The sequence below is a fragment of the Hypanus sabinus genome, chromosome 31 (assembly GCF_030144855.1).
Source record: "Hypanus sabinus isolate sHypSab1 chromosome 31, sHypSab1.hap1, whole genome shotgun sequence".
NCBI lineage: Eukaryota > Metazoa > Chordata > Chondrichthyes > Myliobatiformes > Dasyatidae > Hypanus > Hypanus sabinus.
The window spans coordinates 31,490,045-31,510,106 of NC_082736.1; the positions used below are offsets into that span (position 1 = coordinate 31,490,045).

Consider the following 20,062-nt stretch of genomic DNA (forward strand, 5'->3'; position numbering starts at 1 on the left):
GTCCCAGCGCCCTGCCTCACACGGAGGTGGGAGCTTTCAGCTCGGCAAGGCTTCAAGCGATGACACCCCCCTGACCACCGATGGGCTCAGTGGTCTGGGGTGTGGGTCACAGCACAGGTCGGAGGAGGTGGACCGCGTGACTCCAAGAGGCAGTCCTCACTCAGAGAGTGTGTCTGTCCGAGGGTTCGCTGCTGCTCCTGGCCCCTCCCGCCCTCCCCACCTCCCCGATGAGCTACGCTGGCTCCCACTGTCATTTCTAAAATAATTCACACCCCTGCCCCCACCAAATCCCCTTACCCTCACCTTCCTCCCCACCCACCCCGCTCTCCCCAGACTCCGAAACACCCTCCATGACAAATATCCACAAAGGGAGATAGAGGCAGAAAGGCAGAGGCAGAGAGGGAGAGGGATGGGCAGGCGGGTAGGGAGGGAGCGGGAGAGGGAGGGAGGGGCAGGTGCAGAGGGAGAGAAGGAGGGGCAGAGCGAGAGTAAGCGAGGGAGGGAGGGAGGGGGAGTGGGAGATGGAGACAGTGAAAAACAGAGGCAGAGATGCAGAGAGGATGTTACGTACTTGGGGAGGATTTTGTCGGTCAGCTTGTTTGTTGGCAGTGAGATGTGAACCTGCCTCTTGTGTAGGCTCTTCCTCTGCTCGAACACAGTCACCAGGTTGTGGGAACACAGCTGCAGGGACTTCCCTGGAACACGGAGAGAGTGAGGGAAGGTGGGAGACACTGGGAGCATTGCATTGTGGAAGGGAATGTCGTGCTGTGGGAGGGGCGGTGAGGAGGGAACGCTGCGCTGTGGGAGGGGCGGTGAGGAGGGAACGCTACACTGTGGGAGGGGCGGTGAGGAGGGAATGCCGCGCTGTGGGAGGGGCGGTGAGGAGGGAATGCCGCGCTGTGGGAGGGGCGAGGGAACGCTACACTGTGGGAGGGGCGGTGAGGAGGGTACGCCGCGCTGTGGGAGGGGCGGTGAGGAGGGAACGCCGCGCTGTGGGAGGGGCGGTGAGGAGGGTACGCCGCACTGTGGGAGGGGCGGTGAGGAGGAAACGCCGCACTGTGGGAGGGGCGGTGAGGAGGAAACGCCGCGCTGTGGGAGGGGCGGTGAGTGTAGGATGAGCAATGAGGAGATGGGGGGGGAATTACTCACCTGTGACGGACATGAGGACGTTATTCATGACGAAAAGCCAGGAACACCTGTGAGGGAGCAGCTGTGGAGATGGACAGGGAGGAGAGCGTTACATCCCAGAGTCAACACTCAGTGAACAGCTGACATATTCAACGTGTGCTATGACCCCAATCTGTATGAGAGTGAGAGTGCGAGAGAGAGAGAGAGTGAGTGTGAGTGTGTGTGCGTGCATGCATGCGAGCGAGTAAGACCTGTCCCTCCGTGAGGGTGAGCGTGTGCTTCTGTGGAGACGGTAACTGTGGCTGACTCGCTCACCTTTTCGATGGTGTCCTCGTGAAGCTCGTTGAGGTTCAGGGTGTAGATTCCTTCCTCGACCCCGAGGATTAAATACTGATCTGCAGCAGAAAATAAAAAATAAAGGACGTCACAGCCAGGCCGAGTCGGACCTGACAGGAAGCTCGGTGGAAGGGGCTGTTTTCTGGGGGGTGGGGCATTAAATGAAGGGAGAGAGTGGTAGGTGATAGGGTTGGGAGGGTCTTCCAGACTGGGGTCTGAAGGAAGCAACACCAGTCCTGGAGGTCTCACTCCCCCCACTCTCTCTCCTCTCCCTTCCCCACTGTCTTCCCCCCTTTCTTACACACTCCCTCTCCTCTCTCCCCTGCCACCCCCTCTCACCCCCGTTCCCTCACCCCTTCTTACCTCTTGTCTTGGGGTGGATCCACGAGACAGAACAGTTCAGCTTCAGCGGGCAGCCATTGAAGACTTTCGAGAAGCAGGCTCCCATCTGTAAGACAGGCCGGGGACACAGCCTCAGAATAGAGCTTTAGAACGGAGGTGAGGAGGAATTTCTTCAGACGGAGGGCAGTGAATCTGTGGAATTCGTCGGCACAAGGCAGCCGTGGAGGCTGAATCATCAGGTGTATATAAAGTGGAGGCTGACAAGTCAGGGTGTCAAAGGATACGGGGAGAAGGCAGGCAAATGGAGCTGGGAGGGACGATGGAACAGCCATGGTGGCATAGCGGAGCAGTCTCGACGGGCTGAACGGCCTCATTCTGCTCCTTTGTCTGATGGACTGAGCTCTACCAGCCCTTCAAGCGCCCCCCCCCGTTATCTGCTCCCCAGTATCCCCACTGTTCCCTTGGCAAGGTCCCGTCTGGACCTTGATTAATAAAGTATGTCTGTCTGTCTGGATCCGCTCCCGCGTGTCATAGTGCCGTCACACGCTTACTTACGTGAACTTTCGGGGTCGGAGGCAGCCCGTGACTGATTTCCCTCTGCAATTAAAGGGGACGCCGGTTATTCGCAGCCTGATACACGGGGCAGTTGAAACCCCCCCCCCAACACCGGAAGGAGGAGCACCCCCAGAAACACCAACAGGCTGTGCACGGGCACGGAGGGAGGAGTGTGTCGGCCACTCCCAGCGACAGGGCGTGTGTGTCTGTGGGAAGCACAAACAATACAGAGATACACTTAACACTCACGCACGCAAGCTCGCCAAGAGTGAGTGGGCTGGCCCGGTAGCGCAGAGGTTAGCACAACGCTTTACAGTACCAGCGACCCAGGTTTATTTCCCATTAGGGAGTTTGTACGTTCTCCACGTGACCTTGTGGGTTTCCTCCTACAGTCCAAAGATGCCCTAGGTTGGTAGGTTAATTGGTCATCATACACAATATAGATACATAAACACACAAAGAACACACACTGATCCTACAACCATACACCCAACACGTACACACTACAATCACCACACAAACATATATTCCAGTCATACAGAACACAGCACACATACACACAAGATACAGTCATACACAACACAGATATACAGAATATAGACACACACAATGCACAATCAGAAACTACAGTCATACACAACACAAACAAGAGACACATACACACACACTTGAACAGTGATGGGATAGGAGACTGAGTCTGGGAGACAGACATGCTTTCAGACTCCCCCACGGACCTCTTGCACCTTATAGTCTACCTGCGCTTTCTCTGCAGCTGTGACACTTCATTCTGCGTTCTGTTAATGTTTTACCATGTTCTACCTCAATGCTGTGTGTAACGACCTGATCTGTACAAACAGTGTGCAAGAGGAGCTTTTCATCATACCTCTGTGATAGAATAACCAACTCCAACTCGACAAATGTCAGCGAACGTTGGTGCAACCAATTCCAACACTCACCCACATGCTAGCATGGACACGTGCAGACACACAGAGTGTTGGGACAGGACGAAGTTTTGTGTCTGACAGACAACATCACCCACAGTCAGGTGCTGACCTTCAGACTATGGGACTTTCCCCGGGAACTTGTTCCTTCGCCGGGATGAAATCCCAAGGGAAAAAAAATACTGTATCCGTCACCCAACGCTCGGGGTGAACCCGGATTATGTCCTGAAGAAGGGTCTCAGCCCCAACCATTGAGAGTTTATTCATTCCCATGCTGCCTGACCTGCTGAGGTGTGTGTCTGTCTGTGGCTCGTGACGTTCATGCCAACCCACACTCCCCAGTTCCGACCTCTCACTCACTCCCCCGTTCCCGTTGCTCTGCCGTTGGCGGCCACGCCTGGCTCCTGGCCAATGGAATTCCCTCCCTACACCTTCCTACGGATGGGGAAGGTTTAGTGGGATAGGTGCCACAGAAAGGCAAACAAGATTAGTCTGGAGGGGGATCTTGGTCAGCTTGGACATTGTTCCAAACAGCCTGCCGGACTCTCTATTTATAACAACAGGCCATTCAGCCCCTTGTTCCTGTCCCCAACAATCAATAAGGCAACTGATCTTCCACCTCAGCATCCACCTTCATCCCTCAATAACCTCAGTAATAGTAAATATACTCAACAGCTGAGACACCCAGGGCCACTCTACACCCTCCTCAGCCCACACTGCCTATCCCTGTCCTACTCCCTCCCTCCCTCCCCTCCATCCCATACCCCCTTCTCCCCCTCACTCTGCCTCTCCTCTCCCTCCCTCACATCCCCTTGCACCCTCTCTCTCCTCTCCCCTTCCCTCCCTCTCTCACTCTACCTCTCCTCTTCCACATCCTCTTCCCATTCCATCTCCGTCCCCTTCCCTCCATCCCACTCCTTCCCTCTCTCCCTCACTTGGCCTCTCCTCTTCCCTTCCCTCCTTCACAGCCTCTTGCACCCTCTCTCTCCCTCCCCCATCCCATTTCCTCCCTCACTTTGCCTCCACTCTTCCCCTCAGACCATTCTCCCTCTCCACCTCGCACTGCACCCGATGTTTATATAACCTGCCCTCACATCTCTGGACGGAAGGGTGGTTGGGGGCTATTGTGATCCACGTTCACCCACCAGCCCCTCCCCACGCAGGAGGTTGGACCGTGACTGGGGACGGACTCGATTACTCACTGGGGTCTCCGGTTTGTTCGCCTCCGTGGTCTCCGTGGGCTGGGTGTGGGTCTCCCCCTCCTCCTGGGGGCTGGCGTTGAGCTGGTTGACCACCCCTAAGGCAGGAATGCTGGCAATGTCACAAACGCTCCCGTCAGCAGTCAAATACCCCTCCTGTCTCTGCCGACCTACTCCCCCACCAGCGAAGGCCAGAGTGCGTGTGTGTCTGTGTGTGAGTGTGGGGGGGGGGGGAGGTGGGAGAGTGGTGGGGGGGAGAGGGGGTGGGAGAGAGGGGTGTGGGGAGAGAGGGAGAGAGGGGGTGGGAGAGAGGGATGTGGGGAGAGAGGGGGTGGGAGAGAGGAGGTGTGGGGAGAGAGGGGGTGGGAGAGAGGGGTGTGGGGAGAGGGGTGGGAGAGAGGGGAGGTGTGGGGAGAGAGGGGGTGGGAGAGAAGGCGGTGTGGGGAGAGAGGGGGTGGGAGAGAGGGGTGTGGGGAGAGGGGTGGGAGAGAGGGAAGGTGTGGGGAGAGAGGGGGTGGGAGAGGGGTGTGGGGAGAGGGGTGGGAGAGAGGGGAGGTGTGGGGAGAGAGGGGGTGGGAGAGAGGGGAGGTGTGGGGAGAGAGGGGGTGGGAGAGAGGGGTGTGGGGAGAGGGGTGGGAGAGAGGGGAGGTGTGGGGAGAGAGGGGGTGGGAGAGAAGGTGGTGTGGGGAGAGAGGGGGTGGGAGAGAGGGGTGTGGGGAGAGGGGTGGGAGAGAGGGAAGGTGTGGGGAGAGGGGGTGGGAGAGGGAAGGTGTGGGGAGAGAGGGGGTGGGAGAGAGGGAAGGTGGGAGAGAGGGGGTGGGAGAGAGGGAAGGTGTGGGGAGAGAGGGTGTGGGAGAGAAGGTAGTGTGGGGAGAGGGGTGGAAGGTGTGGGGAGAGAGGGGTGTGGGGAGAGAGGGGGTGGGAGAGAGTGGGTGGGAGAGAGGGGAGGTGTGGGGAGAGAGGGGGTGGGAGAAAAGGTGGTGTGGGGAGAGGGGTGGGAGAGAGGGAAGGTGTGGGGAGAGAGGGGGTGGGAGAGAGGGGAGGTGTGGGGAGAGAGGGGGTGGGAGAGAGGGGAGGTGTGGGGAGAGAGGGGGGTGGGAGAGGGAAGGTGTGGGGAGAGGGGGTGGGAGAGAGGGAAGGTGTGGGGAGAGAGGGGGTGGGAGAGAGGGAAGGTGTGGGGAGAGAGGGGGTGGGAGAGAGGGAAGGTGTGGGGAGAGGGGGTGGGAGAGAAGGTGGTGTGGGGAGAGGGGTGGGAGAGGGGGTGGGAGAGAGGGGAGGTGTGGGGAGAGGGGGTGGGAGAGAAGGTGGTGTGGGGAGAGGGGTGGGAGAGAGGAAAGTGTGGGGAGAGAGGGGTGTGGGGAGAGAGGGGGTGGGAGAGGGGAGGTGTGGGGAGAGAGGGGGTGGGAGAGAGGGGAGGTGTGGGGAGAGAGGGAAGGTGTGGGGAGAGAGGGGTGTGGGGAGAGGGGGTGGGAGAGAAGGTGGTGTGGGGAGAGGGGTGGGAGATAGGGGAGGTGTGGGGAGAGGGGGTGGGAGAGAAGGTGGTGTGGGGAGAGGGGTGTGGGGAGAGAGGGGGTGGGAGAGAGGGGAGGTGTGGGGAGAGAGGGGGTGGGAGAGAGGGGAGGTGTGGGGAGAGAGGGGTGTGGGGAGAGAGGGGTGTGGGGAGAGAGGGGTGTGGGGAGAGAGGGGGTGGGAGAGGGGAGGTGTGGGGAGAGAGGGGGTGGGAGAGAGGGGAGGTGTGGGGAGAGAGGGAAGGTGTGGGGAGAGAGGGGTGTGGGGAGAGGGGGTGGGAGAGAAGGTGGTGTGGGGAGAGGGGTGGGAGAGAGGGGAGGTGTGGGGAGAGGGGGTGGGAGAGAAGGTGGTGTGGGGAGAGGGGTGTGGGGAGAGAGGGGGTGGGAGAGAGGGGGTGGGAGAGAGGGGAGGTGTGGGGAGAGAGGGGGTGGGAGAGAAGGTGGTGTGGGGAGAGGGGTGTGGGGAGAGAGGGGGTGGGAGAGAGGGGAGGTGTGGGGAGAGGGGGTGGGAGAGAGGGAAGGTGTGGGGAGAGAGGGGGTGGGAGAAGGTGGTGTGGAGACAGAGAGGGGTGGGGAGGGATGAGTGGGAGAGAGGGTGAGGGTCAGTGTGAATGACCCGTTCCCCAGTGAAGGTCTGCCACGTATTGTGGGGGAGTGTGCAACCGAAGGGGACTCTTCCACCTTCCCTGTGCCCTGCTGGAGCTGGTTGATATCCCGAGCACGGAAACGGGCCACGAGACGCAGCAGCCTACCGTCTGCCCAGCCGGCGAGAGGTGACCCCGGCCGCAGTGTACCCCCGGCACTGCCCTCCGCCAGCTGCTCCCTCGAGGGGCGCAGGGTCTGTGGAGCGCGCTTCACCGTGCCACTCTTGTCCATGGACCAATGGTCCTCCACCGTGCCTGACTGTGGGGAGACGGGGAGACGGTTAGTGTCTGACTGTGGGGAGACGGGGAGACGGTTAGTGTCTGACTGTGGGGAGACGGGGAGACGGTTAGTGTCTGACTGTGGGGAGACGGAGAGATGGTTAGTGTCTGACTGTGGAGAGACGGGGAGACGGTTAGTGTCTGACTGTGGAGAGACGGGGAGACGGTTAGTGTCTGACTGTGGGGAGACGGGGAGACGGTTAGTGTCTGACTGTGGAGAGACGGGGAGACGGTTAGTGTCTGACTGTGGGGAGACGGGGAGACGGTTAGTGTCTGACTGTGGAGAGACGGGGAGACGGTTAGTGTCTGACTGTGGGGAGACGGGGAGACGGTTAGTGTCTGACTGTGGAGAGACGGGGAGACGGTTAGTGTCTGACTGTGGAGAGACGGGGAGACGGTTAGTGTCTGACTGTGGAGAGACGGGGAGACGGTTAGTGTCTGACTGTGGGGAGACGGGGAGACGGTTAGTGTCTGACTGTGGAGAGACGGGGAGACGGTTAGTGTCTGACTGTGGGGAGACGGGGAGACGGTTAGTGTCTGACTGTGGAGAGACGGGGAGACGGTTAGTGTCTGACTGTGGGGAGACGGGGAGACGGTTAGTGTCTGACTGTGGGGAGACGGGGAGACGGTTAGTGTCTGACTGTGGAGAGACGGGGAGACGGTTAGTGTCTGACTGTGGAGAGACGGGGAGACGGTTAGTGTCTGACTGTGGAGAGACGGACAGACGGTTAGCATCCGACTGTGGGGAGACGGGGAGACAGTTAGCATCCGACTGTGGGGAGACGGTTAGTATCCGACTGTGGGGAGATGGGGAGACGGTTAGCGTCCGACTGTGGGGAGACGGGGAGACAGTTAGCATCCGACTGTGGGGAGACGGTTAGTGTCCAGCTGTGGGGAGACGGTTAGTATCTGGCTGTGGGGAGACGGGCAGACGGTTAGCGTCCAACTATGGGGAGATGGACAGACGGTTAGCGTCCGACTGTGGGGAGACGGGGAGATGGTTAGCATCCGACTGTGGGGAGACAGTTAGTGTCCAGCTGTGGGGAGACGGTTAGTATCTGGCTGTGGGGAGACGGGCAGACGGTTAGCATCCGACTGTGGGGAGATGGGGAGACGGTTAGCGTCCGACTGTGGGGAGACGGTTAGTATCCGTGGGACTGAATGGTCTACGTTGGTGCTGATCGAGTGATTTAAAACCCCCACCCACACATCTGGACATCTGCAAGGCAGACATGACAATAACTCGTCCCGGTCTGTCAGCTGGGACTGGAATGGAGGGGTGGGAGAGCCTGGCTATGGGGGCGGGGTGGGGGAAGGAGGCGCGTTGAAGGAGGGACAGGGAAGAGAGAGTGCCATGTCATGGGAGGGGCAGTGAAGGGGAGTGTCACACTGTGGGAGGGGCGGTGAGCAGGGAGTCACTGAGGGAGGGTGAGGGGGGAGTGTCACACTGTGGGAGGGGCGGTGAGGAGGGAGTGTCACACTGAGGGAGGGTCGGTGAGGAGGGAGTCACTGAGGGATGGTCGGTGAGGGGGGAGTGTCACACTGTGGGAGGGGCGGTGAGGAGGGAGTGTCACACTGAGGGAGGGGCGGTGAGGAGGGAGTGTCACACTGAGGGAGGGTCGGTGAGGAGGGAGTCACTGAGGGAGGGTCGGTGAGGGGGGAGTGTCACACTATGGGTGGGGCGGTGAGGAGGGAGTGTCACACTGAGGGAGGGTCGGTGAGGGGGGAGTGTCACACTGAGGGAGGGTCAGTGAGGAGGGAGTCACTGAGGGATGGTCGGTGAGGGGGGAGTGTCACACTGTGGGAGGGGCGGTGAGGAGGGAGTGTCACACTGAGGGAGGGGCGGTGAGGAGGGAGTGTCACACTGAGGGAGGGTCGGTGAGGAGGGAGTCACTGAGGGAGGGTCGGTGAGGAGGGAGTCACTGAGGGAGGGTCGGTGAGGGGGGAGTGTCACACTATGGGTGGGGCGGTGAGGAGGGAGTGTCACACTGAGGGAGGGTCGGTGAGGGGGGAGTGTCACACTATGGGAGGGGTGGTGAGGAGGGAGTGTCACACTGAGGGAGGGTCGGTGAGGGGGGAGTGTCACACTATGGGAGGGGTGGTGAGGAGGGAGTGTCACACTGGGAGGGTCGGTGAGGAGGGAGTCACTGAGGGAGGGTCGGTGAGGAGGGAGTCACTGAGGGAGGGTCGGTGAGGGGGGAGTGTCACACTATGGGTGGGGCGGTGAGGAGGGAGTGTCACACTGAGGGAGGGTCGGTGAGGGGGGAGTGTCACACTATGGGAGGGGTGGTGAGGAGGGAGTGTCACACTGAGGGAGGGTCGGTGAGGAGGGAGTCACTGAGGGAGGGTCGGTGAGGGGGGAGTGTCACACTATGGGAGGGGCGGTGAGGAGGGAGTGTCACACTGAGGGAGGGTCGGTGAGGGGGAGTGTCACACTGTGGGAGGGTCAGTGAGGGGCAGTGTCACACTGTGGGGGGTGGTGAGGGGGAGTGTCACACTGTGGGGGGGTGGTGAGGGGGAGTGTCACACTGAGGGAGGGGTGATTAGGAGGGAGTGTCACACTGTGGGGGGGTGGTGAGGGGGGAGTGTCACACTGTGGGAGGTGCGGTGAGGGGGCAGTGTCACACTGTGGGAGGTGCGGTGAGGGGGCAGTGTCACACTGTGGGAGGTGCGGTGAGGGGGAGTGTCACACTGTGGGGGGGTGGTGAAGGGGGGAGTGTCACACTGAGGGAGGGGTGATTAGGAGGGAGTACCTTGCTGTGAGAGGGGCATTGAGGAGGAATGCCACGTGAAAGGCAGTGACAGCATGGGGGGGGGGTGGATTGGTGAGGAGGGAATGCTTGACGTGATATTAAAGCAATGCTCTCCCTGTCCCGCACCCCGTGCTGAACTTCGTTTACCCCGGTCTCCAAAACAAAATGGCAGGGTCTGTGTCCTCTGGTTGTGCTGGGACGCTCTTACCTGCAGAAGCTTGGGCACCGGTTCACGTTTGATTGTGAGATTGCTGGAAACACAGAGATATATCTCAGCACTGAGATGCAGCAATCGGAGTGAAATCTCACACTAAATTACAGCCAGTGCATCCGAGAGCCCACAATGCGTTGGCGTTGGTAAATCACGTGTGTGCCTGTGTGTTTCCGTAAGAGATGGGAGCAGAATTAACCCCATTCTCCTGCCATCCTCTCCCCCCCACCCCCATACCCAATGACTTGACCTCCACAGCCATCCATGGCAATGAATTCCGGCTTAACAAATTTTCTCTTCATCTCTGTTCCCTGTGGTCCTGGATTTTCACGCTATAGGAAACATCCTCCCCACATCTACGCTATCTAGGTCTTTCAATATTCAATAGGTTTCAATGAGATCCACACCCCCCCCCCCATTCTTCTAAACTCCAGCGAATACAGCCCCAGAGCCATCAATCACTGTTGATAAATCAGCCCTCCCTTTCCTGGAATCACTCTCTGAACCTTCTCCAGACCCTCCCCAATGCCAGCACGCCCTTTCTTGGAATAGGGGGCCAGAACTGCTCACGGTACTCCAGGTGCGGTCTGACCAACGCCTTCTAAAGCCTCACTTTAAAAGCAGGCACCTTTACATCCTGGTCCTCTTGAAATGAATGCTAACATTGCATTTGCCTTTCCCACCACAGACTCAACTTGTAAAGTTAGCCTTTAGGGAATTCTGCACGAGGACTCCACAGAGTTCCTTCGCCCCTCAGATTTTTGAATTTCCTCTCCGTTTAGGGAGAAAATAATCTCCATTTCTATTTGTTCTACCGAAGTGCACGACCGTACACTTGCCAACATCTGACACTTCTTTGCCTGTCCTTCAGCTCTGTCCAAGCTCTTCTGCAGACTCCCCGCTTCCTCAATATTACCTACCCCTGCACCTACCTCCGTCTCGCCTGCAAACCCGGCTGCAAAGCCAAGAATTCCATCATCCAAATCACTGACACATAATGTAAAACGGCGGTCCCAACACTGACCCTGGAGGAACCAGAAAAGGCTCCCTTTTCTCCACTCCATCTCGTGCCAGTCAGCTGACGTTGTGCCCATCCTCCCTGTAATACCGCGGGCTCTGATCTTGGTCCTCTGAAAATCCCAGTAAGCAGCACTCACTCACTGCCTGTAATTTCCTCAAAAGAATCCAACAGATTTGTCTTTGGCAAGATTTCCCCTTAATAACGCCATTCAACACACACGAAACGCTGGAGATACTCAGCAGGCCAGGCAGCATCTATAGGAAAGAGTGACCAGTCAACGCTTTGGGCTGAGACCCTCCATCGGGACTGGACTTCAGCACTCTGATTTTGGCCTAATAATTGAAACATAGAAAATAGGTGCAGGAGTAGGCCATTCGGCCCTTCGAGCCTGCACCGCCATTCAGTATGATCATGGCTGATCATCCAACTCAGAACCCTGTACCTGCTTTCTCTCCATACCCCCTGATCCCTTTAGCCACAAGGGCCACATCTAACTCCCTCTTAAATATAGCCAATGAACCGGCCTCAACTGTTTCCTGTGGCAGAGAATTCCACAGATTCACCACTCTCTGTGTGAAGAAGTTTTTCCTCATCTCGGTCCTAAAAGGCTTCCCCTTTATCCTTAAACTGTGACCCCTCGTTCTGGACTTCCCCAACATCGGAAACAATCTTCCTGCATCTAGCCTGTCCAATCCCTTTAGGATTTTATACGTTTCAATAAGATTCCCCCCTCAATCTTCTAAATTCCAGTGAGTATAAGCCTAGGCTCCAACGTACTCCCAGCTACAGAAATAAGGCTGACTGGCCTATGGTTTCCTTTCTTCTACCTCCTGCCCTCGCTTCTTAAAGAGAGGAGTGACATTTGCAATTTTCCAATCCCCCGGAACCATTTCAGAATCTAGTGACACTTCCGTAACCCTGAAGGAAATGGCGGAGCAGACTTGATGGGCCAAATGGCCCAATTCTGCTCCTATATCTTATGGTCTTACAGTGTGCGAGTGAGTGCGAGTGTGTGTGTATGCGGGTGCACGTATACGTACGTACTACATGCACTCTGGGACAGTGACACAACGTACCTCTGTTCCAGAGCCTCTTGCACGCTCCGCAGCAAGCTTCTGAAACGCACAAAGCCCAGAGTTAGTGAGGCTGCACCCACCCTCTCCTCCCCCTCACACTCATTCCCACTTGTACACCCGACCGCTCACACCTACCCCACCCTCCCCCCCCGCCTCCCCACCACTTGCGTTTCTGCACGCGCGCACAAACACACACAGAGTCTGGGCTCCCTCTCACACGCTCACACTTGTGCAGATAACTAACACACAAACCCCCACAAATGCTTGCACTAGTGCTGTTTTGTTTAAGGAGTGTTTGATGGCTCTGGGCCTGTACTAATAAGAAGAAGGAGCTAATGAGAAAGAGAGGGTGAGGTTTCAAATGGTGAAAGGCCTGGATAGAGTGGACATGGAGAGATTATTCCCTGCAGTGGGGGAGCCTAGGACCAGACGGTACAGCCTTGGGAAAGAACAGAGATGAGGAGGAATTTCTTTAGTCGGCGGTGGTGAATCTGTGGAATTCACTGCCACAGGCAGCTGTGGAGGCCAAGTCATTGGGGATATTTAAGATGGAGGCTGGCAGGTCCTTGACTCGTCATGGTGTTAAAGGTTATGGCGAGAAGACAGGAAAATGTGGGTAGAGAGCGAAAATAAATCAGTGAAAGTGGAGCTGGAGCAGGCTTGATGGGCTGAATGGCTTTTTTCTGCTCCGATGGTTCTGTGTTTTTATTTATTACGTTGTTTGTTCTGCACACACGCAAGATGATCTGGGAAGAAATTCCTTACAGACTGTTGTCGCCTTGCTCGTGGACCTTCCACTCGTCGTCCTGTTCAGTGTCCTGGGAAGCAGACGGGACGGTTACCGAGGGCCACTGCCCCTGTTGCCGCGGTTCGGGGGTGGGGGACGACAGCCGGCAAGCTACAGTGGTGTAGTGGTTAAGTCACTGGACTGGCAGCCAGAGGCCTGGTTGCTGAGGCGCGGGTTTGAATCCCACGGCGGGGGGTTGACAACTCGAGGTGAACAGCTGTTAGTGATGATCTGCCTCCCAGTGCCAGAGACCCGGGCTCGATCCCCACCTCGGGCCCTAACGGTGTGGAGTTTCACCCAGTTTGCTCCCCCCCCCACCCCCAGTGACGTGCAGGGTCTGTTATCGAACTGCCTTAATTAAGGGAGAGCTAAGTGGGAAGTAGGATTTGCTTTAAGAGCTAGTAATGGAAATAGATGGACTGAATGGCCACGCCTGCCCTCACAGAGAGCAGAAAGGATGAGCAACTTCCTGTCGTCTCTGAAGACCTGCCCCGGGCCCCAGCATATTGATGTGTGGTGGCCGTGTCTTACTAGGAGTTTGAAGAGGTCCGGAGGGGTCACCAAAGACAACTCACAAGTTTCTGCAGATGTACCCCAGAGGGCATTCTAGCTGGCTGCATCACCGTCCGGTACGGCACAGGTTCGGAAAGAGCTGCAGACAATTGTGAGCTCTGCCAGCTCCATCGTGGGCAGTAGCCTCCCCCAGCATCGAGGGCATCTCCAAAGGGCCGGGCCCCAAGAGGCTGTGTCCATCATCGAAGATACGCCTTTCCATTGCTACCATCGGGGAGGAGGTACTGGAGCCTGAAGACACACACTCAGCGATTCAGGAACAGCTTCTTCCCCTCTGCCATCAGGGAGGAGGTACAGGAGCCTGAAGACACACACTCTGCGATTCAGGAACAGCTTCTTCTCCTCTCCCATCAGGGAGGAGGTACAGGAGCCTGAAGACACACACTCAACGATTCAGGAACAGCTTCTTCCCCTCTGCCATCAGGGAGGAGGTACAGGAGCCTGAAGACACACACTCAGCGATTCAGGAACAGCTTCTTCCCATCTGCCATCAGGGAGGAGGTACAGGAGCCTGAAGACACACACTCAGCGATTCAGGAACAGCTTCTTCCCCTCTGCCATCAGGGAGGAGGTACAGGAGCCTGAAGACACACACTCAACGATTCAGGAACAGCTTCTTCCCCTCTGCCATCAGGGAGGAGGTACAGGAGCCTGAAGACACACACTCAGCGATTCAGGAACAGCTTCTTCCCCTCTGCCATCAGGGAGGAGGTACAGGAGCCTGAAGACACACACTCAACGATTCAGGAACAGCTTCTTCCCCTCTGCCATCAGGGAGGAGGTACAGGAGCCTGAAGACACACACTCAACGATTCAGGAACAGCTTCTTCCCCTCTGCCATCCGATTTCTGAACGGCCCATGAAAACTTCTTTGCTCTCTTTTCGCACTATTTATTTATAATTCTTATTGAATCTTACAGTATTCTTAAAGTGCTGCTGCAACAAGACGGCAAATTTCAGGACGTACACACAGTAACTGAGTCTATCTTCTGCACCTAATAGAGTGGCCACTGGGTTTATGTTCGTTGTCTTCTCCCTCCATAGCCTGTCCAAGGTTCGGCGTGTTGTGTGTTCGGAGATGCTCTTCTGCGCCCCACTGTTGTAACGGGTGCTATTTGAGTTACTGTCAGCTCGAACCAGTCTGGCCAATCTCCCCCCCACCTCGCTCATTAACGAGGCGTCTTCGCCCCCAGAACTGCCGCTCGCTGGGTGTTTTTTCTCTGTCTGGCACCATTCTCCGTAAACCCTCGAGACTGCGGTGCGCGAAAATCCCAGGAGATCGGCCGTCTCTGAGATACTCAAACCACCCCGTCTGGCACCAACAACCGTTCCGCGGTCGGCAACTGAGCCTCGTGACCGCGTCTGCACGCTCTTATGCATTGAGCTGCTGCCGCGTGATTGGCTGATCCGATATATGCCTCGACCAGCAGGTGTACCTAATAAACTGGCCACTGGGTGCAGGTCAGTGTAAATAAACCTCACTCTGAATGGCTTCCTATCTTGTAAGAAAGGGCAGGGGGCTTCCCCTAGGGCCAACAGCAGACAGGTAGATAATGGGGTCTGAATTTTAGTTCAGAGATAAGGCACGGTAGCACCCCCTTCCAACGATCCACACCGCCCAATTACGTGCACGTGGCCAATTCACCACATCTTTGGTGTGTGGGAGGAAACGAGAGCACCAGGAGGAGACCCACACGATCACAAGAGGAACTCCTTACAGGCAGTGGTGGGAATCGAACCCCAGCCTCCCGAACGCCGGCGCTGTAAAGTGTTACGCTAACCGGTCTCGAATCGACCCCGTTTCCCCCATGTTTATCGTGTTCATCCCCAATCGGCCCATCCGGTGTCTGCCGGCTCTCAAATCATTCCCGGTTCTCCCCCCCCCCCCCCCCACAGCTGAATCGACACCCCTCTTCTATCGGCATACAATTAGCCCGCCGACCTGCGGGAACCCCACCGCTGCGATGATTTTTATTTGGAGCTGACATCCCTTTCCAGCCCCCACGTGACTAATTAACCCACAAAACCCTGGGAGGGATCCCGCGCGGTCATGGGGAGAACGGGATGGGCCACTGCTGACCGCGAGGGAGTGGGAGACCCGGGTGAGTCTGTCTTACGACACTACAGGAACTGGGCTGACCGATCAGGGGCCACAGGGTGATTGGGGGCTGACGGGGGCAGGGGTTGTGGAGGAGGTGAAGTCTGTTCCCCCCCCCCCCAACGTGTACTCACCAAGGTACTCTGAGGCTCGGTCTCCTTCCTCATCGGGCAGCTGAACTGTACCTGCCGGACTGAGCACGGACAGGGACATCGATGAGCTCTCTCCCTGCCTTGTACCACCCCTCAGCCCTCCACAACCACCGTCACTCCCTCACCAGCTGCACGAGGCCCCAGCTCCTCAAACTCCCCAGGCCCTCAGCTTCCACAGAAGCTCAGGACCCCGATGGTCCTCTTGCCCATTTCAAAAGTTCAAAGCGCCTTTATTACCACATTAGACAACCTCGAGACTTGTCCCCTCGTAAAACAAGGACCCCATAAAGAAATCACCCTATCCAGCAGCAGCACGGCTTGGAACGGCAACTGCAGAGAGCTATGGAGGCAACTCAACTCGCCATGGAAACCAGCCTCCCCTCCATTGACTCTACACCTCTCGGCACCCTAGACATTCAGTTTAAGTCTACAAAACGTAGAAGCAGAATTAGGCCGTTCAGCCCATCAAGTTTGTTCTGCCATTCAACATCGGCTGTTTTTTTTAAATTAATCCCAGTCTCCTCCCTTCTCCCTGTAACCCTTAACCCCCCTATCAATCAAGAACCCATTAATCTCTGTTCAACCTCCCCCCCATATGCCCCTTATCACCTGCGACAAATATGAGTACCGATTTTCTAACTCCCTCCAGCGTAAAAAATGTTCAAAGACTTTCCTCAGAGATAATTTTTTAAAAGCACACCTCAACTTTTGTCTTCAGGAGGCAACTTTCTCTATTTTTAAACAGCTGTCTCCAGTTTCATATTCTCTGTTCTCCCCTCCCCCACCCCACACCGCCAAAATAGAACTTGAGCTGCTCTACATCCTTGCCTGGCGCACGGTCTGACTCTGTAGGGGGTGAGGTGCAGCACGTCGCCAAAGACTAGCCAATTTCTCCAGATGGACTGTGGAGAGCATTCTGACTGGCTGCATCACCATCTGGTGCAGAGGGGCCACCGCACAGGGTCGGGAAAAGCTGCAGAGAGTTTTAAACTTGCCTGGCTCCGTCGCGGTGGCCACTCTCCCAGCAGCCAGGACATCTTCAAATGGCGGTGCCTCAAAAGGGCAGCCTCCATCGCAAAGGACCCCCACTCATTGCTACCATCAGGGAGGAGGTACAGGAGCCTGGAGACACACACTCAGTGATTCAGGAACAGCTTCTTCCCCTCTGCCATCAGGGAGGAGGTACAGGAGCCTGAAGACACACACTCAGCGATTCAGGAACAGCTTCTTCCCCTCTGCCATCAGGGAGGAGGTACAGGAGCCTGAAGACACACACTCAGCGATTCAGGAACAGCTTCTTCCCCTCTGCCATCAGGGAGGAGGTACAGGAGCCTGAAGACACACACTCGACGATTCAGGAACAGCTTCTTCCCCTCTGCCATCAGGGAGGGGGTACAGGAGCCCGAAGACACACACTCAACGATTCAGGAACAGCTTCTTCCCCTCTGCCATCAGGGAGGAGGTACAGGAGCCTGAAGACACACACTCAACGATTCAGGAACAGCTTCTTCCCCTCCACCATCAGGGAGGGGGTACAGGAGCCTGAAGACACACACTCAACGATTCAGGAACAGCTTCTTCCCCTCCACCATCAGGGAGGGGGTACAGGAGCCTGAAGACACACACTCAACGATTCAGGAACAGCTTCTTCCCCTCCACCATCAGGGAGGGGGTACAGGAGCCTGAAGACACACACTCAACGATTCAGGAACAGCTTCTTCCCCTCTGCCATCCGATTTCTGAACAGACAATGACCCCACAAGCTACCTCACGATTTTCTCTCCTTTTGCAGTATTTGTCAACAGTATCTATTTATTAAACTTCACAACAGACGCCAATAATAACAAATCAATTTCTGATTCAGCTCCAACTTACACTGTATCTCCGAGCGAGTCCTCTCGGCTCTCATGTGGGATCCCAAAGAGTGGATTTTGTCCGGGAAAGCATCACAGGTCTGCAAGGCAAGGAGAGGCTTACTCGCGGGGAGAGAGCTGCCCCCCCCCCCATGTCAGTCCGAGGGTCCTCCCCTCCCAGTGGAGGGAGCTGCAGCCAGCCAGATGGGATAGGACAGATGGGCTGTAAGGCCTCCTCCCTCCCCGTCCATGAATCCCCCCGCCAGCTAAGCCGTCTTCTCGCAGGTCCCATCGTGCGGGAGGTGCAGAAGCCTGGAGCCCCACACCAGCAGGTCGTCGGACCGACTGGCACAGCCCTGACCTTCCCGGGCAACGGGACGCTACGGAGCGCCTCTCGCACTGTCGTAGGCGTGAGTGGTGCTTGTGCTTTGCACAGACTTCTCTCCCCCTCTCTCTCTTGTGCAACATAAGCACAATCAACGATGTCTGAACAAGCAGAGGCGTTGGCGAGCATTCCTGGCCATGTCGTCAGTGTGGTTGGTGATGTTCTATCATTGCAAAAGGTTGGTTTGCAGGTCCAGCAGGCTAGCAGAGAGGCAAATGGGATGTGGGCCTTCACTGCTAGAGGGATTGAATTGAAGAGCAGGGAGGTTACGCTGCAACTGTACAGGGTACTGGTGAGGCCGCACCTGGAGTACCGCGTGCAGTTTGGGTCTCCTTACTCGAGGAAGGATATACTGGCTTTGGAGGCAGTTCACGAGGTTGATTCCAGAGATGAGGGGGTTAGACTATGAGAAGAGATTGAGTCGCCTGGGACTGTACTCTAAGAAGCAACTGGAATTTGATTACAAACAAGATGGGAGAGCAGAAACCTGATAGGATTAGGACTAACCAATCAGGAGGGATGGTCGACGGGGGTATAAATACCTCCGGACTAGGCATGCCCAGGCATCATCCCTGATGAAGATGGTAGAGCTTGTCGTTGAAACATTGGCTAAAATTGATACCTGTACTCGGCTGGGAGCCCAAGAAGAATTTATTGTGCGCCAAAGATTGTCACCCTCTACTTTGTTGGCTCGTTAAATATACAGTGCCCATAAAAATTATTCACCCTCCCTCTGCACAGAAGTTTTCACGTTTTATTGTTTTACAACACATTGAATCACAGTGGATTGAATTTGGCTTTTTTGACACTGATCAACAGAAAAAGACTTTCATGTCAAAGTGAAAACAGATCTCTACAAAGTGATCTAAATTAATTACAAATATAAAACAAAAAATAATTGATTGCCCAAGTATCCTACAGGGATGTCATATACAGGAGGATGCATCGACTTGGGGGGCTGGAGCCCACTCCACCCTCTCAGGGACTCAGTAACCCACAAGCCTTTCCCCTTCTCCACGACCCCCCACCTTAACACCCCCAGGCTACAATACCTCCAGATCACTGTCGTCCATCAGTCCTCCCTCGTTAGGGTCTGGATTGTTTAACTTGTCGAGGAGTTCAATCCCCTGCAGCCGACTCACAGCCTGGCTTGCGAACGGGTGCTGGTGAGGGAGAGGAGGGCAGAGTTGTCAGTGTGGGTGGGGCACCCCAACGACGGTACAGCAGGCAACAATGGGCAGAGTGGCCACTGCTGCTCCCTGTTCCGATCTTACACACGTGCATTCGCTATCTCTCTCACACACACACACACTTTTATAAACGACCTGGATGAGGAAGTGGAGGGATGGGTTAGTAAGTTTGCTGATGACACAAAGGTTGGGGGTGTTGTGGATAGTGTGGAGGGCTGTCAAAGGTTACAGCGGGACATTGATAGGATGCAAAACTGGGCTCAGAAATGGCAGATGGAGTTCAACCTGGATAATTGTGAAGTGGTTCATCTTGGTAGGTCAAATTTGAAGACAGAATATAGTATTAATGGTAAGACTCTTGACAGTGTGGAGGATCAGAGGGATCTTGGGGTCTATGCCCATAGGGCACTCAAAGCTGCTGCATAGGTTAACAGTGTTGTTAAGAAAGCATATGGTGTGCTGACATGCATCAACTGTAGGATTGAGTTCAAGAGCCAGGAGGTAAAGTTATAGTTATATAGGACCCCAGTCAGACCCCACTTGGAGTACTGTGCTCAGTTCCAGTCACCTCACAGGAAAGATATGGAAACCATAGACAGTGTGCAGAGGAGATTTACGAGGATGTTGCCAGGATTGTAGAGTGTGGCTTATGAGAATAGGTTGAGTGAACTTGGTCTTTTCTCCTTGGAGCAATGGAGGATGAGAGGTTACCTGATAGAGGTGTACAAGATGACGAGAGGCATTGATCGTGTGGATAGTCAGAGGCTTTTCCCCAGGGCTGAAATGCTAACATGAGGGGGTGTAGTTTTAAGGTGCTTGGAAGTAGGTACAGAGGAGCTGTCAGGGGTAAATTTTTCCCACAGAGAGTGGTGGGTGTGTGGAATACAATGCCGGTGACGGTGGTGGAGGTGGATAAAATAGGGTCTTTTAAGAGAATCTTAGATAGGTACATGGAGCTTAGAAAAATAGAGGGTTATGCAGTAGGGAAATTCTAAGCAGTCACTAGAGTAGGTTACATGGTTGGCACAACA

At 56.0% G+C, this 20,062-nt stretch overlaps 1 protein-coding gene across 4 annotated transcripts in view; it reads right to left on the reverse strand.

Annotated features, from left to right (window-relative positions):
• The window catches only part of LOC132384041 (mitogen-activated protein kinase kinase kinase kinase 2-like), a 93,125-nt gene that overhangs the window by 16,139 nt on the left and 56,924 nt on the right, over positions 1-20,062 (reverse strand). For 3 of the 4 annotated variants that reach the window (XM_059955328.1, XM_059955330.1, XM_059955331.1), the window contains exons 12-24: positions 18,894-19,004; positions 17,479-17,557; positions 15,586-15,644; positions 12,759-12,811; positions 11,994-12,032; positions 9,894-9,936; positions 6,762-6,912; positions 4,505-4,599; positions 2,362-2,403; positions 1,828-1,912; positions 1,444-1,523; positions 1,150-1,210; positions 572-695 (exon numbers count right to left, since the gene is read on the reverse strand). In XM_059955328.1, coding sequence (XP_059811311.1) covers positions 572-695; positions 1,150-1,210; positions 1,444-1,523; positions 1,828-1,912; positions 2,362-2,403; positions 4,505-4,599; positions 6,762-6,912; positions 9,894-9,936; positions 11,994-12,032; positions 12,759-12,811; positions 15,586-15,644; positions 17,479-17,557; positions 18,894-19,004 — 1,022 coding nt within the window. The remainder of the gene's footprint in view (positions 1-571; positions 696-1,149; positions 1,211-1,443; positions 1,524-1,827; positions 1,913-2,361; positions 2,404-4,504; positions 4,600-6,761; positions 6,913-9,893; positions 9,937-11,993; positions 12,033-12,758; positions 12,812-15,585; positions 15,645-17,478; positions 17,558-18,893; positions 19,005-20,062) is intronic. The other variant, XM_059955329.1, reaches the window with a different exon arrangement.